General features: G+C 47.7%; 1 protein-coding gene across 1 annotated transcript in view; it reads left to right on the top strand.

Moving 5' to 3' along the window:
• Positions 1-5464, top strand: part of ANKIB1 (ankyrin repeat and IBR domain containing 1) — a 151900-nt gene extending 146436 nt beyond the window's left edge. Inside the window, exons 19-20 of the mRNA XM_075315635.1 lie at positions 3749-3792; positions 3891-5464. Of these exons, the coding sequence (XP_075171750.1) occupies positions 3749-3792; positions 3891-4607 (761 nt within the window). The 3' untranslated portion in view covers positions 4608-5464. The remainder of the gene's footprint in view (positions 1-3748; positions 3793-3890) is intronic.
• The last annotated feature ends 11649 nt before the right edge of the window (positions 5465-17113 follow it).

The following is a 17113-nucleotide window of genomic DNA, read 5'->3' on the forward strand; positions in this document are numbered from 1 at the left end:
GGGGAGGGGCCTTGCACTTTTTAGTGTAGTGCTTTGTGTGGCCTCCGGAGGCAGTAGCTATACACCCAATCGTCTGGGTCTCCCAATAGGAGCTAGAAGAAAAGGAATTTACGGTAAGTAACAAAATTCCCTTCTTTGTTCCATTTGTGGCCCTACCCTCGGTTCTGCCACAGCACCAAGGGTCTTAACTAAGGTCATGGCGGCCACCATGAGTGCCCTTCACGCCAGGAGAGTGGCTGTTCTGCCTTGCTTGGATGGCCTCCTCATCAAGGGCTCAACCAGCGTGCAGATCTCTGTGGGCACCCTATCCCGCTGAGGGCGGCTTCTGACTCCAGTCAAATCCTCCCCGGTCCCGTCAAAATCCGTCACCTCCCTGGGCATGTCCCTGGACACTCTTCGGGGCTTGATATTTTCCCCTCAAGACAAGGCGACCGCTCTACAACAAGCGGTACACTGCCCTCTACGTACTCCTCTCGCTCCATACGATTCAGTATGAGAGTGCTAGGTAGGATAGCGGTGGCTATAGAGGCAGTGCTGCTCGCTTAGCCACACCACCGCCCACTGCAGCTTGCACTTCTAGCTGCCTGGGACAAGAGGCCCTTTTTCCTTGGACGAACTTTTCACCTGACACCTTCAGTCAGGTATGCGCTTTGCTGGTGGCTTCAGTCCTCTTCCATATCGAGAAGGAGTTTTTCTCCCCCAAGTGGACTGGCTACTCCTGACCACGGACGCCAGCCTCTTAGTCTGAGGAGCAGCGTACTGGCTCCACACTGCTTCGGGACGTTGGACACCCCAGGAGTCTTCCCTTCCCAGAAATCATCTTGAAAATCAGCGCGATCTTCTCGCGCTCAGGTCATTCCCCCCTTCTGCTAGCAGGTTGTTTGATTCGGGTCCAATTGGACAATGCAACAGCTGTGGCCTATGTCAATCGGCAGGGAGGTACCAGCAGCAAGACAGCTTATCTCGAGGTCTTCAGGATCTTCACCTGGGCCTAATCGACGGGGGTCCATGTTTTTCAGCGTTACACATACCGGGAGTAGAGAACTGGGTGGCGGACCTTCTAAGTCGCCAAGGCCTGGCCGTCGGAGAGTGGTTTCTCCACCCAGAAGTGTTCCCACACTTCTGCACTCACTGGAGTGCACCAGACGTGGATCTAATGGCCTCAAGGTTGAACGCAAAGGTAACCGCGTTCTTAGCCAGGCCACGTGATCCACAGTCCATTGGCGTGGATGCTGTAGTCTCCTGAAGTCGTTTCCATCTACCTTAAATGTTTTTCGCCTCTACCCCTGCTGCCGCGAGTTATCAGGAAGATCAAGGCAGAAGGAGTCCCGGTGATACTAATAGCACCGGACTAGCGCAGGTGCGCCTGGTATGCTGAATTAGTACAATTGCTCATGGCGCCTCGTAAGCATCCCAGACCTGCTGACCCAAGGGTCCATTTCCCATCAGAACTCCAGAGCCCTGAAGCTGATGGCCTAGCCATTGAGACCTGGACTTTAACAAGAGCGAGATTCTCTCCTGCGGTCATATCCACCATGTACAGTGCCTGAAAGCCGGCCTTCATCCCGTATTTACCACCGTACGTGGAACACTTTCCTTTCCCAGTGCAGGGAATGTAATGTCCAACCTATGCCTCTGGCGATCCCCAGAATTCTTGTTGGTTTTTTTTTTGCAGTCAGGTTGCAAAAGGGGTTTGCCCTCAGCTCCCTTAAGGGGCAGGTTTCATCTCTTTCAATATTCTGTCAATACCGCCTAGCTTGCAATCCGCAAGTCAAGACTTTCCTCAAGGGTGTTTCCCATCTAGTTTCCCTGTATAAACGGTCGCTGGACCCATGGGACCTCAATCTCGTTTTGGACGGTATCCAGAGGTCCCCTTTTGAACCTCTTAAGGAATCTTCTCTTACTCTTCTCTCCTGGAAGGTAACATTCTTAGTGGCGATTACGTCCATCAGACAAGTTTCGGAACTGGCAGCACTCTCTGGCCGCGAACCCTTTCTGATCTTTCATCAGGACAAGGTCGTTCTACGCCCCCTTCCGGATTTTCTTCTGAAGGTTACTTCCCCGTTTCATATGAACGAGGACATTGTTCTGCCTTCCTTTTGTCCACACCCAGTCCATAGGATGGAAAGGGTTCTATATTCGCTAGTCCTTGTGAGGGCTCTCAGATATTACGTACCCAGGACAGCCCCTTTAGGAACATAGGCCTTTCAAGAATGACGAACAAGGAGTCTAAGAAAGGAGAGGCAGCTTCATAGGCAACACTGGGTCGCTGGATTCGCGCTGCGATCCAGGAGGTCTACCACTTGCAATTCAAGCCCATTCCTAGTGGGCTGCGGATTCATTCCACGCGAGCAGTTGGCGCCTCTTGGGTCATTAGGCATCAGGCTTCAGTGGAACAGAGGTGTAAGGCTGCGACCTGGTCTTGCCTACATACTGTTTCAAAGCATTACTGAGTCCATACCCAGGCTGAGGCGAACCTAGGTAGGAAAATTCTGCAAACGATAGTGAAGTACCTATCTCAGTAGGTGCTCCTGGCTATCTGGGACTGGTTCCTAGTCCTTGGGTTGCTTTGTTTATTGTTTACCCACCCATGGACTGGTTTAGGACGTCCCATGGTCCTGTGTCCCCCAATGAGGCGTCAGAGAAAAACGGATTTTTGTGTACTCACCGTAAAATCGTTTTCTCTTAGCCATCATTGGGGGACACAGCACCCTCCCTTTTGCCCTGTTGGGCCTTAGCTTTTTTCTGTCTCAGTACTTTTTTGTTATGAGTATTCACTCACTTTTTTTGTTACTTCTTCTCCTACTACTTGTGTACTAAAACTGAAGTAGCCTGGCTGGGCCAGGGGGTGTATAATAAAGGGGAGAAGCTAACATCTTTACATCTACTTAGTGTCCTCCTATGGATAAGCAGCATAACACCCATGGTCCTGTGTCCCCCAATGATGGCTAAGAGAAAACGATTTTACGGTGAGTACACAAAAATCCGTTTATTTGAAATAAAATACAAAAAAAACCCTCTTTCACCACTTTATTAACCCCCCCAAACACCCAGGTCCGACGTAATACACAAGAGGTACCACAACGATTCTGGCTCGGCTACATCCTGCAGTCGCAGTGCGCAAGCTCAGAACTTGCAGGCAGAGACTGACTGAGCTGCAGCTGTGAGTGGTAATGTCACTGAATTTGTGCGGTCACAGCTGGAGGTTCCCATGGTGCCCCACCTGTGACCGCAGGTGACCTCACTGAACTCAGTGACCTCACTTCAGGATAACTGAGTTCAATCAGATCTGCATATCCTGGCAGAAAACCGTGTTTTGTTTTGTTTTTTTTTTGCAAAGAGATGCAGATTTGGTGCTGAAATCTATTCACTATATTCCTCTACCAAATCTGCATCTGGCAAAGAAACGCATCAAAACATGATGCGCTTTTGATGTAGTATTGATGCGATTTTTTTTTTTATTTTTATTGCCAAGAGATTCAGATTTGGTGCAGCAATATGGTGTATAAACTTCATAGAGAAGCTGTTTTTTTTTCTTTTGGTGGGTGGCCTGTCCTGGAAGACGTGTTTTTAGAAAAATGGCAGACTTTTAGTCTACAATGGAGATGCAGTGCTTAAATGGGTTGTAAAGGATCAGAAAAACGTGGCTGCTGTCTTCCAAAATCAGGGCCATATCTATCCAAAAGTTAGTGGCACTATTGCTGGGATTCATTTTTGTTTCATCATCTTTCTTTATCATTCTTATCAGAAGCCCTGGAGGTTCGTGGCAGCAGAAGACACGGCACATCAACGGTGAGTTCAGTCGCTCTCTGGTGCCAGTCCTTCACTTTTCTGTTTCCATTGATCACATCCTTGTATGATACAAACTTAATGGGTCATTTCGCTTCCAGGCACTGAGCTCGCTAGATGACGACGATCCCAACATCCTTCTGGCCATTCAGTTATCTTTGCAAGAATCCGGTCTTAACATGGATGAAGAAACAAGACAGTTCCTCAATAATGAGTCGTCGTTAGGAGCCATAGGTTCTTCTCTGCCCACTAGGCTGGACCCTTCCCCGTTAAGCATTGAGAACCCGAGGTCGGCACTCAGTAGTTCGGAACTGTTAGAACTCAGCGAGAGTCTTGTCAGACTTGGAACCAGTAACGATCCATATACATCAGACCGAATACATTCACACTCATTCACCGATGCCCCAATGTCCAGTAGCGACCTCGACTCTACTAGTCAAGATCCCAACATGAGCGAAAACCTACTGGGAAACATTATGGCTTGGTTTCATGACATGAACCCCCAAAGCATCGCCCTTATTCCTTCTATGAACTCGGAAACTGACGTTGACCTACCACCAGGAAGCTCCGGTGAACATCCCGCGCCCGACGTCGCCGAGGAGCATGCACTTTTTCAGGATGCACTAATTCACGAAGACCCTGAATCGCGAACTGACGAATTTGCTTCCGAGGATTCGGCGCCTCCGCCAGAAACCTTGTCACAGAGCGACGAACACAACGCAAATGACGTCACGAGCAGTATGACCAGTTCAGAGGACATCTCGAGTAGAACTCCTGAACCTTCCACCGAATGGGTCGAACAAGTCCATTTGGTATGAACACAACCAACCAAATTGTCTAGAAGTGAACCCTTGGATGTCCTAAACAGATGAAGATGCCGTTACTGACCACTGCAAGGAAGTGAATTACTGTTTTTTTGGGATTTCCGATTAATCTTTTAAACTGACTTGAACTTTGGTCTTTTCTGCAGTTTATGGAGTTTGATTGCCTTTTTTTTCTTCTTTTTTTTTTCCAAGAAATACATAGGGTGAAATCTTATCTTCTAATAAAATGCAGTCATGATGTAGCCTTAGTTTGGTAACAATTAAACTTTTTTTTTTCTTTTTTTTTTAGTAATTTATGTTTTTTTAGACAAAAAAAAAAATGTAGTGGTGGTATCTCCAGCCCTCCCCTCCTCCCCCCGCGACGATGCTGAAATACGTGTCCTCCGCTCCTTGCGTTATTTTGTACGAGAAGACTTGATGTAGTGCAAGGTTGCATTTGTGGTTGGAGCCTAAACAACGTTGTCGGTGATGTTACTCCTCCTGTCTTGTGTGTCCAAGAGACGGTGAAATAATTGATCATGTGCAATGATGGCGTCAAGTGGATCTGTCAAATCATGCGTGGTCAAAACCAGTTGTATAACCCTGGGTGATTATTATTTTTTCATATTTATGTCCCTAGTTACAGGGATGTATAATTCCAGAAACATTTTTTTTCCCTTAATTAACATGCAAAGCAAAAATCTAAAAAATGTCTCACTTTAATAATAATTTCCTTAAAACGGGGGTTGAGGCTTGAAAAAAATCCTAGCAAGGAAGATGTCTTGTAAGTCATGGGCTTTATTTTATTCCATTACTATTTTGATTTTTCTTACATGTAAAAATCATTAGGATCCTCCAAAATTAAAGGGAACCTGTCAGATGAAATATGCACCCAGAACCACGAGCAGTTCTGGGTGCATATTGCTAATCCCTGCCTAACCGTTCCTGTATCTAGTAGCCTAGATAAAGGGATCTATAGAAAAAGTATTTCTAAAGATCCTTTATGATATGCTAATGAGGCCAGGGACTAGTCCTCTGGGCGTTGCGTCCCTTAGCTAGTTGGCCCCCTTAGCATGTAAGTACGCCCCTGTGAGCGTACTAAAATACTCATGGATGTGCAGCGTCAGAGGATGGTTGCGCTCACCTCTCTACTTCCATCGCATCCAACTCCTGGATTTCGGTCCACTGTGTATGTCAAGGGAGGAATTTTTGGTGAAGACTGCTAACGGAGTCTTCGTTTGGGATATCTAGAGACGGTGCCGTATTAACTGTATATCAGTGCCAATATATCAATGTATATAGGACAGAGAACACACAGACATGCTCTCTTTCAGCCAGTGTCATCAACTGACTCGTATAATTCGATAGATCCAATTATACAGTAAGTAAGCATGAATAACCTTGAAGCTAAACAAGGAGTGCTTTTACTCCCCAATTTCTCACAGCACATTGCCTGCCTCCCGTACATTCCTTCTGTGTGAACATTACTGATAACACTTTTACAGCTTCACATTCTGGCTTCATCATCTTTGGTTAACTCCTTCATGACTATACAACTTTGAATTATACTATAGGTCTGTGCAATTGCTACATAGACAGACAGATAATTATGCAGCTACATCTACATTTTGATTATTTATATACACAGATATTCTTATTACGTTTGAACAAACAAGCTATAGCTCAGTGCCACCTCCACATGTATGATACCAGACTTTCGGTCATGCGCACGACACAGGTTTGAAACCGGGACGCGTACATCCAGCTTCATAATGCGCATGACTGAAAGTCCAGGATCATACACACTGAGCTGAAATCCAGGAGTTGGATGCGATGGCAGCAGAGAGTTGAGCACGACCATCCTGTGACGCTGCATATTCATTAGCATATTAGTACACCCACAGGGTCGTGCTTACATGCTAAGGGGGCTGACTAGCCAAGGGAACTAACGCCCTCACAACTAGTCCCTGCGCTCATTAGCATATCATAAAGGATCTTTAGAAATACTTTTTCTAAATATCTCTTTATGTATGTTACTATAGGCTGGGACGGTTAGGCAGGGATTAGCAATATGCACTCAGAACTGCTCGTGGTTCTAGGTGTATATTGGATCTGACAAGTTCCCTTTAAGTAACTCATTACTGCAAACCCATCAAAGTCTTCTTACAGGCTGTACTGTGCAAGGATAGAGCCTAAAGGGCTTCTGGAGAATGGCCGAGACAACGGACCGGACTCGTAACGATCTTAAAAGGGTTTTCCAGTCGACCTAAAATATTCTTAAAAGGGTTAAAAAATGAAATAGAAGTATTAATACCTTCACAGATCATGTTCTAGTGCTCCACCGAGCTTTTTTGTCCCATCTTGGCACAACGGAAATGGCCGGATCGGCTCATATTTAGCACCTGCGGCCATAGATTGGCAGAGCTAAATAGTGGGGATGGGGTGAAAATCAAAAATTTGATCTATGGGGGGGAGAGGTAAGTGTTTTTCGATTTATGTATCTGGTCACATTTCTTTTAAGAATACTTTTCGTTTGCTGGAAAATCCCGTTCAATGTTGTAGAATAGCCTAGTATTTCTTAGTTTTGTTTTTTTTTTGTGTTAGGAGGCATGGGGGGGGGGGTTGGGGGGAATTCTCTGCCAGATTATTAATTGTTTGGGATGATCTGACCGTTCTTGGATAGTACCATAGAAGTATAGTGTGGTGGAGTAGAGCCAATTATTCGGTTCTCTCTGTTTGGTTTTATTATGCTGTTGCAGTTCTGTGCCAGATAGTAAGAAATTTTGGATAAAAATATAATTTTGTAATTATTAATATTTTTTTTTTATTAACTTTAATGGGAACTAATGCTTTCCAAACAAATGGTCCTGAAGGTTTAAAGATGTGAAGTGTATTTAGTCCAGGATCAAGTAGTGCAGTGTTTCACATATATTGTCTTTTTTTACCTTTGTAATCGAGTAATCGGCGCGGTACACAGTCAAGGCCAAAAATGTTGCCCCCCCCTAAAATTGTTTCCAAAAATGAAGTATTTCACCCAGAAAATTATTGCAATGAAACATGTTTTGTTATACACGTTTATTTCCTTTGTGTATATTGGAACAAAAAAAAGACAGGAAAAAAAAAAAGCAAATTGGACATAATTTCACACACAACCCCAAAAATGGGACTGCCAAATTGTCACATTTCCAAAATTGTGGGTAAACCGTTTTGTTTCAAGCAATTGATGATCGTTCAAACCCACCTGCGGCAGGTAATAGGTGTGGGCAATATGAAAATCACACCTGAAATCAGATAATAATGGGAGAAGTTGACTGAATATTTGCATTGTGTGTGTGTGTGTGTGTGTGTGTGTGTGTGTGCCACACAAAGTATGGAGAACACAAAGAGGAGAAGAGAACGGTCTGAGGATTTGAGAACCAAAATTGTTGAAAAATATCAACAATCTCAAGGTTACAACTCAATCTCCAGAGATCTTGATGTTCCTTTGTCCACAGTGTGCAACATAGTCAAGAAGTTTACAACCCATGGCACTGTACCTAATCTCCCTGGATGTGGACGGCAGAGAAAAATTGATGAAGGGTTGCAACGCAGTATAGTCTGAACGGTGGATAAGCCCCAATCAAGTATCAAAGAAATCCCACTGTCAGCGCGGACTATCCGTCCACATTTGAATGAAATGAAACGCTATGGAAAAGACCCAGGAGGACCCTACTGCTGACAGAGTTATAAAAAAAGCTAGACTGCAGTTTGCCAAAATGTACGTGAGTAACCAAAATTCTTCTAGGAAAGCGTCTTGTGGACAGATGAGACCAAGATGAGTCTTTTTGGTAAAGCACATTATTTTACTGTTTACCAAAAACAGAATGAAACCTACAAAGAAAAGAACACCGTACCTACAGTCACATATGGTGGAGGTCAGTGATATTTTGCTGCCTCTAGAAGTGGGTGACTTTACTGTGTGCAAGGCATCATGAAATCTGAAGACTACCAAAGGATTTTAGATCTTAATGTAGTGCCCAGTGTCAGAATTCTGGGTTTGCCTCCTAGGTCATAGGTCTTCCAACAGAACAATCACCCCAAATATACACAAAAGAAGCCCCAGAAATGGATGGAAACAAAGCGCTGGAGAGTTCTGAAGTGGCAGCAATGAGTCCAGATCTAAATCCCATTGACTCCTGTGGAGAGATCTTAAAATTGCTGTTGGGAGAAGAGAAGACGCCTTCAAATATGAGAGACCCGGAGAAGTTTATAAAGAAGAGTCCGAGATTCCAGGTGAGAGGAGTAGGAAGCTTGGGACGGTTATAGGAGGCGACTGATTGCAGTTATTTATTCCAAAGGGTAAAGGGTGAGCAACCAAATATTAAGGTGAAGGGGACAACAATTTTGGACGATTTTTGGAGTTTTGTGTGAAATTTGCCTTTTTTACGTTTTTTTTTTTGTTTTTGTGTTTTTTTTTTTTTGTGTTGTCCCAATACATGCAAAGGAAATAAACGTGTATAACAAAACGTGTAATTGCAAGAATTTTCTTGGAGAAATACTACTGTTTTCTGGAACAATTTCAAGGGTGCCAACACTTTCGGCCATGACTGTATCTGTACCATTCAGCTATAAGAATTTTTTTCCTCCTTTCTACTTTAAAGTCCTCATTTAATATAAAAATGCTTTTGTGAAGCCAGTGGACTGTGGTGTAAAAGGCGAGTAGATTACACCTCCGGAAGCTCCTTTCTTCATTTATGTAATAACTGTATGTAATTTGAGGTTATTGGTTCCGTTATTCCTTTTTCCTGATTTACACTTTTTCTTCGTCGCTCCATTGGGAGACCCAGACGATTGGGTGTATAGCACTGCCTCCGGAGGCCACACAAAGCATTACACTAAAAAGTGTAAGGCCCCTCCCCTTCTGGGTATACACCCCCCGTGGGATCACGGGCTGCTCAGTTTTCAAGCTTTGTGCGAAGGAGGTCAGACATCCACGCATAGCTCCACTGTTTTTAGTCAGCAGCAGCTGCTGACTATGTCGGTTGGAAGAAAAGTGGGCCCATATGGGGCCCCCAGCATGCTCCCTTCTCACCCCACTCTTGTCGGGTGTTTGTTAAGGTTGAGGTACCCATTGCGGGTACGGAGGCTGGAGCCCACATGCTGCTTTCCTTCCCCATCCCCCCTGAGGGCTCTGGTGAAGTGGGATCTTACAGGTCTCCAGGCACTGAGACCGGGCTCCATCCACAGACCCAGAGAACCTGCTGGATATGGAGCTGAGTATCGTCAGGGACAGGGCCCTGCTACATTAAGGTACTCTGTGTCCCCGGGCAAGCGCGCACACACACACCAACATTGCTGGGAGTGTTTGTGCGCCGGGGGCAACAGCGCGGAGCGCTCGTGCTATTATTCACTGCAGCTTTGCTGAGTGAATTTATGTGTTGGGAACTGCCGCGCCGGCCGCTGCTGGGTGTTTTTTACACTGTGGCGCGGCTGGGACTTGTGGTGCGCCGGGGACTTCCGCGCTGGCCGTGCACAAGGACGGCCGCGCTTATTACTCGAGTCCCCGGCTTTGCGGCCTAGTTTTCGTTTCGTTCCCGCCCCCAGCCCTGCCAGTCAGGGGAGAGGCGGGACGCTGTACAAACAGTCAGCGCCGAGGGATGGAGTCTGCTTTGCATTCTCCAGCCCCCTTCACTGGACACAGTGGGACGCCAGTTTCCCGCTCTTGTCTGGGGCACGCCCACGGCCCGCCCCTCTTCTCAGGACGCCGGCAGCCATTCCTGCACGCAGTCCGAGCTGGGGAACGGAGACAAGCTCTGGGCAACCAGTCACAGGGCTCTGGCGACCACACACCCGCGTTATAGGCGGGCGGTAAGCAGCACCTGAAGTGCTGACCCCACTAAATACCGAAGTGTCCATTTGTATTTTATGCCTGTATGCTATACACTGCACTGTAGGTCGCTATTTTTGGCTATATGCCCTCCTAGATGGCGAGATAACAGCAGCAAAAAAGCAAGGGTGCTAAGGCACAGGCTTTCTTTGCTGCTTGTACTGCATGTGCTGAAGTGTTCATTTGTACTTATGCTTGTATGCTATACATTGCACTGTACGGTCGCTATTCTTGGCTATATACTATCCTAGATGGCTAGACAACAGCAGCAAAAAAGCAAGGGTGCCAAGGCACAGGCTTTATAGGCTGCTTGTATTGCATGTGCTGCAGTGTTCATTTGTACTTATGCTTGTATGCTATACATTGCACTGTACGGTCGCTATTCTGGGCTATATTCTCCTAGATGGCTGGACAACAGCAGCAAAAAAGCAGGGGTGCCAAGGCACAGGCTTTCTATGCTGCTTGTATTGCATGTGCTGAAGTGTTCATTTGTACTTATGCTTGTATGCTATACATTGCATGTACGGTCGCTATTCTTGGCTATATTCTCCTAGATGGCTAGACTTCAGCAGCAAAAAAGCAACACAGGCTTTCTATGCTGTTTTTTCTGCACGTGATACTGTTCCACCGGCAGGTTACACTGACCCCCATTGTGGCCAATGCTACCCTGTAGCACTGGGTCAGCCGAGGTCTCTACTAGAGGTGGCCAAAGGAACCACCTGTGAACCCTGTCCAGGGACAGGGACGGAGTTGCAGTTTCGGCTGATAGATTGTCCTGGGATAGAGACTTTGCAGTCCAGACAGGCCATGGGCAATCTTGATTAATGCTCCCTGGCCACCCTCTTTTGGAACATAATCACATTCCAGGGTGAAGGCTCTGACACGGACGACAGTCCCAGACAGCCTAAGCTAGCTCGCTGGGTGCGGCACTCGGCTTCATCACTGGAGGGCTCTCTGTATGATGAGGCAGACGTAGCTGATCAGGGCTTTGATCCTGACACCGCTCTCAATCCGGATACACCGGATGGTGACGCCATAGTGAATGATCTTATAGCGTCCATCAATGGAATGTTGGATATCTCTCCCTCAGCTCCCCCAGTGGAGGAGTCAGCTTCACAGCAGGAGAAATCCCTTTTCAGTATCTCATGCGTATATTGAGTACTTTTCTGGCCACGCTGACTTCAGAGAAGCAGTTCAGAAACACCACGCTTACCAGATAAGCGTTTCTCCAAACGTATTAAGGATACACGTTATCCCTTTCCCCCTGACGTGGTCAAGCGCTAGACCCAGGGTCCGAAGGTGGATCCCCCAATCTCCAGGCTTGCGGCTAGATCCATAGTTGCAGTGGAGATGGGACTTCACTTACAGATGCCATTGACAGACAGATGGACCTCTGGTTGAAATCTGTCTGTGAAGCTATCAGAGTGTCGGTTGCTCCGGCATTCGCAGCCGTATGGGCACTCTAAGCTATTCAGCTGGTCTTGCGCAGCTGGTCTTGAGCACATGTACATCTGTGCCGCAGGTGGTGTCCTTAACCTCGCAATGTCTGCATTGCGACTTACCCTATTAATGCTGTCCTGGAGGGACAGTTGAGGTTTCGGTCCTTCCCAGGCTCGGGCAGGTCCCAATTGTCCTCGTCCAAATGGGCTCAAAAGGCTCAGAGGGGCTCAGAATCCGGCCGGGCTCAATCACGCCCAAGGAAGGCAGCCGGAGGAACCGCTACCGAGGCGGTCTCCTCATGAATTTCAGCTCTCTCTCTCTCCGCATCCGCGGTTGGTGGCAGACTCTCCCGCTTGGCGACATTTAGCTGCCACAGGTCACAGACCGGTGGGTGAGAGACATTGTGTCTCACGTGTACAGGATAGAGTTCTGTTCTCGTCCTCCGGCTCGATTCTTCAGAACTTTCCCACCCCCCCCCCCCCCCGAGAAGGAGTGGTAATCCCTGTTCCTCTTCAGGAACAAGACACGGTTTTTCCTCCAATCTGATTGGGGTGCCAAAAAAGGATAGCTCTTTCCGTTCCGTTCTGGACCTAAAACTGCTCACCAAGCACGTGAAGGCCAGGCGGTTCCGGATGAAACCTTCCGCTCCGTCATTGCCTCAATGTCTCAAGGAGATTTCCTAGCATCAATAGACATCAGGATGCTTATCCCCACGTGCCGATTGCTCCAGAGCACCAGCGTTTGTCACGTTTCGTTATTGAAGACGAGCATCTTCAGTTCGTAGCCCTGCCCTTTGGTCTGGCGACAGCCCTACGGGTTTTCACCAAGTTCAGGGCAGCAGTGGGAGCAGTCCTGCACTCTCAGGGTCACTCTGTGATCCTTACTGGGACGATCCACTTGTCAAGGCACCCTCTCAAGAGGCATGCCAACACAGCCTGAACGTGGCGCTAGAGACTCTCCAGAGTTTCGGGTGGATCATCAACTTTTCAAGGTTAAATCGGGCACCGACCCAATCGCGGACATATCGGGGCAGGGAGTTTCACACTCCCTCAGCGATAGTGAAGCTTCCGCTGGACAAGCAGCGTTCACTACAGACGGGGGTGCAGTCTCTTCTTCAAGGCCAGTCACACCCCTTAGGACGCCTCATGCAGAGGCAGTCACTTTCGCGCAGTTTCATCTGCGTCCACTTCAATGGGACATGCTTTGCCAATGGGTTGGGGAGTCGACGTCCCTAGACAGGAACGTCTCCCTTCTCAGACGGTCAAGGACTCTCTTCAGAGGAGTCCATCCTTCAGATCAATGTTCTGGAAATCTGGGCAGTGTTTCTTGCCCTGCAAGCCTTCCAGCAGTGGCTGGAAGGAAAACAGATCCGAATTCAGTCGGACAATCCCACAGCGGTGGCATACATCACCCACCAAGAACACGCATCGCCAAGCCTACCAGGCAATCCGGCGGATTCTGATGTGGGTGGAAGACAGAGCATCCACCATATCCGCAGTTCACATCCCGGGCGTAGAAAATTGGGAAGCAGACTTCCTCAGTCGCCAGGGCATGGACGCAGGGGAACGGCCTCTGCACCCAGAAGGGTGTCAGGAAATCTGTAGCCGCTGGGGGATGCCGGACGTCGACCTAATGGCGTCTCGGCACAACAACAAGGTCCCGATTTTCATGGCGCGGTCTCACGAGCAAAGAGCTCTGGCGGCAGGCGCCTTAGTTCAGGATTGGTCGCAGTTACAGCTACCCTATGTGTTTCCACCTCTGGCACTGTTGCCCAGAGTGCTACGCAAGCTCCGCTCCGATTGCCGCCGCGCCATCCTCGTCGTCCCAGACTGGCCGAGGAGGTCGTGGTTCCCGGATCTGTGGCGTCTCCCGGTCGGCCAACCGTGGGCACTACCAGACCGACCAGACTTACTGTCCCAAGGGCCGTTTTTCCATCGGAATTCTGCGGCCCTGAACCTGACTGTGTGGCCATTGAGTCCTGGATCCTAGCGTCTTCAGGATTATCCCAAGGGGTCGTGGCCACCATGAGACAGGCTAGGAAGTACACTTCTGCTAAGATCTACCACAGAACGTGGAAGATTTTCTTATCCTGGTGCTTTGCACAAGGAGTATCCCCCTGGCCATTCGCGTTACCTGTCTTTCTTTCCTTCCTGCAATCTGGGTTGGAAAAGGGCTTGTCGCTCGGCCCCCTGAAAGGGCAAGTCTCGGCACTATCCGTGTTTTTTTCAGAAGCGTCTAGCACGACTTTCTCAGGTGCGCACGTTCCTGCAGGGGGTTTGTCATATCGTCCCTCCGTACAGGCGGCCGTTAGATCCGTGGGATCTAAACAAGGTCCTTGTTGCTCTCCAGAAGCCGCCCTTCGAGCCTCTGAGGGATGTGTCACTTTCTCGACTCTCACAGAAAGTGGCCTTTCTGGTAGCGGTCACGTCTCTTCGGAGAGTGTCTGAACTAGCAGCGCGGTCATCCAAAGCTCCCTTCCTGGTGTTCCACCAGGACAAGGTAGTGCTGCGCCCCATTCAGGAGTTTCTCCCTAAGGTGGTATCCTCTTTTCGTCTTAATCAGGATATCTCCTTGCCTTCCTTTTATCCGCATGCAGTTCATCGGTATGAAAAGGATTTACATTTGTTAGATCTGGTGAGAGCACTCAGAATCTACATTTCCCGCACGGCGCCCCTGCGCCGCTCGGATGCACTCTTTGTCCTTGTCGCTGGTAAGCGCAAAGGGTCGCAGGCTTCCAAAGCCACCCTGGCTCGATGGATCAAAGAACCAATTCTTGAAGCCTACCGTGTTGCTGGGCTTCCGGTTCCATCAGGGCTGAAGGCCCACTCAACCAGAGCCGTGGGTGCGTCCTGGGCATTACGACACCAGGCTACGGCTCAACAGGTGTGCCAGGCAGCTACCTGGTCGAGTCTGCACACTTTCACCAAACATTATCAGGTGCATACCTATGCTTCGGCGGACGCCAGCCTAGGTAGAAGAGTCCTGCAGGCGGCAGTTGCCTCCCCGTAGGGGAGGGCTGTCTTTGCAGCTCTAACATGAGGTATTTCTTTACCCACCCAGGGACAGCTTTTGGACGTCCCAATCGTCTGGGTCTCCCAATGGAGCGACGAAGAAGAAGGGAATTTTGTTACTTACCGTAAATTCCTTTTCTTCTAGCTCCTATTGGGAGACCCAGCACCCGCCCTGTTGTCCTTCGGGATTTTTGGTTGTTTTCGGGTACACATGTTGTTCATGTTGAATGGTTTTCAGTTCTCCGATGTTACATCGGAGTGAATTTGTTTAAACCAGTTATTGGCTTTCCTCCTTCTTGCTTTAGCACTAAAACTGAGCAGCCCGTGATCCCACGGGGGGTGTATACCCAGAAGGGGAGGGGCCTTACACTTTTTAGTGTAATGCTTTGTGTGGCCTCCGGAGGCAGTGCTATACACCCAATCGTCTGGGTCTCCCAATAGGAGCTAGAAGAAAAGGAATTTACGGTAAGTAACAAAATTCCCTTCTTTACAAAAAAAAAAACTAGGAAAAAATCCATAAAAAAAGTAAAATATTTAGTAAAAGTTGTGGAGCAGATTGGTTTAAAGTGATGATAAAAAGGGTTTAGTATGTGAAAGTAAAGGAGTACCCGAAGAGTGTCTGTGGACTATATATAAAGGTTAATGCACTAATTTGGGGGTAAACATTTTTAAGATTGAGGGGTGACTTGACAAGTTTTTGCTCGGATTCCTTCCTTAGGCCCTGTGCGCACTTGCCGTTTTTGCCGCGGATTTCATGCAGTTTTGCTGCATGTTTCACTGCATGTTATGTTCATAACATCTCTGCAGTGAATCACCAGCAAAACCTATGGGAAAAAAAATCCTGTGCGCACTAGGCGGAATTTGACAGCTGCATGCTTTACTCCAGGATTCCCGCAGCAAAACAATTGCATGTCACTTCTTTTCCGCACGTCGCTGCGGCATTTCACTCCATTGACTGCAATGTAATCGTGAAATCCCGCAGGGAATAACGCAGGCAGCAAATTCTGTGCGGTTCATTGCGTTTTCCTGCGTCATTCCCTCCGGTATTTCGCTGTTTACCTGCGGTAATGTTCATCGCTGCCTGCGGTTTGCAGGGAAGTGATGTCATTATGACACACAGAGATCACAGACACAGACATAGAACACAGACACATCACTCACACAGACATATAGAATACACATAGAAAGCAAACGGAAATATAGAAAAAAAACACGTGGGCTCCGCCGTATTTCTACCGTCCAGCCGAGGTAAGCACACCGCGGCGGCTCGGTATTCTCAGGCTGGGGAGGGCGAGGGGCAGGGTTAATGCCCCTTTCCCTCCCGCAGCCGAGAATATCAGCCCGCAGCTGCCCCGGGACTGTCACATCCATTATGCGGCAGTACCGGAGTGTCCCCGACTCTTCCTGTTGACGTGATGCGGTGGCAAATCAGGGTCATATAAGGAGTTAATGGCGGCGGATCGCCGCAACTAAGTCCAGGCTTGATCATGGCAGCGTCTATGAGACAGCTGACATGATCAACCTGTAAGTAAAGGGAAAAAACACACACACCGAAAAATCCTTTATTTTAAATAAAACACAAAAAAGCCCCTGGTTCACCCGTTTATTAACCCCCCGAAACACACAGCTCCGGCGTAATCCACGTCCTGCAATGCTTGCATCCAGCCGCGACTGACACACAGCGCTGAATACAGCCTCGCAGCGAGACAGCAGAGAGGTAACCACAGGGCATTTCCCACGGCCGGTAATGTGAACAACACTAGAGCCGGGAGAAATGCAGCGTGTGCTCACAGGGACTCTATCTATCTATCTATCTATCTATCTATCTATCTATCTATCTATCTATCTATCTATCTATCCCTCTATCTATCTATCTATCTATCTATCTATCTATCTATCTATCTATCTATCTATCTATCTATCTATCTATCTATCTATCTATCTATCTATCCCTCTATCTATCTATCTATCTATCTATCCCTCTATCTATCTATCTATCTATCTATCTATCCCTCTATCTATTCTTCTATCTGTCTATCTATCTATCAATCTATTCTTTTATCTGTCTATTTATCTGTCTATCTCAGAAGGAAATTCCTTTTTTTTTTCTTCAATGTGCTTTATTGCATTGAATGCATTAAAGCACATGTACCAACCCACATGCGTCAATACCGCGAAAAATACCGTGGCAAACCGCATGCGGT

Source organism: Anomaloglossus baeobatrachus, chromosome 6 (genome assembly GCF_048569485.1).
Source record: "Anomaloglossus baeobatrachus isolate aAnoBae1 chromosome 6, aAnoBae1.hap1, whole genome shotgun sequence".
NCBI classification, from domain to species: domain Eukaryota; kingdom Metazoa; phylum Chordata; class Amphibia; order Anura; family Aromobatidae; genus Anomaloglossus; species Anomaloglossus baeobatrachus.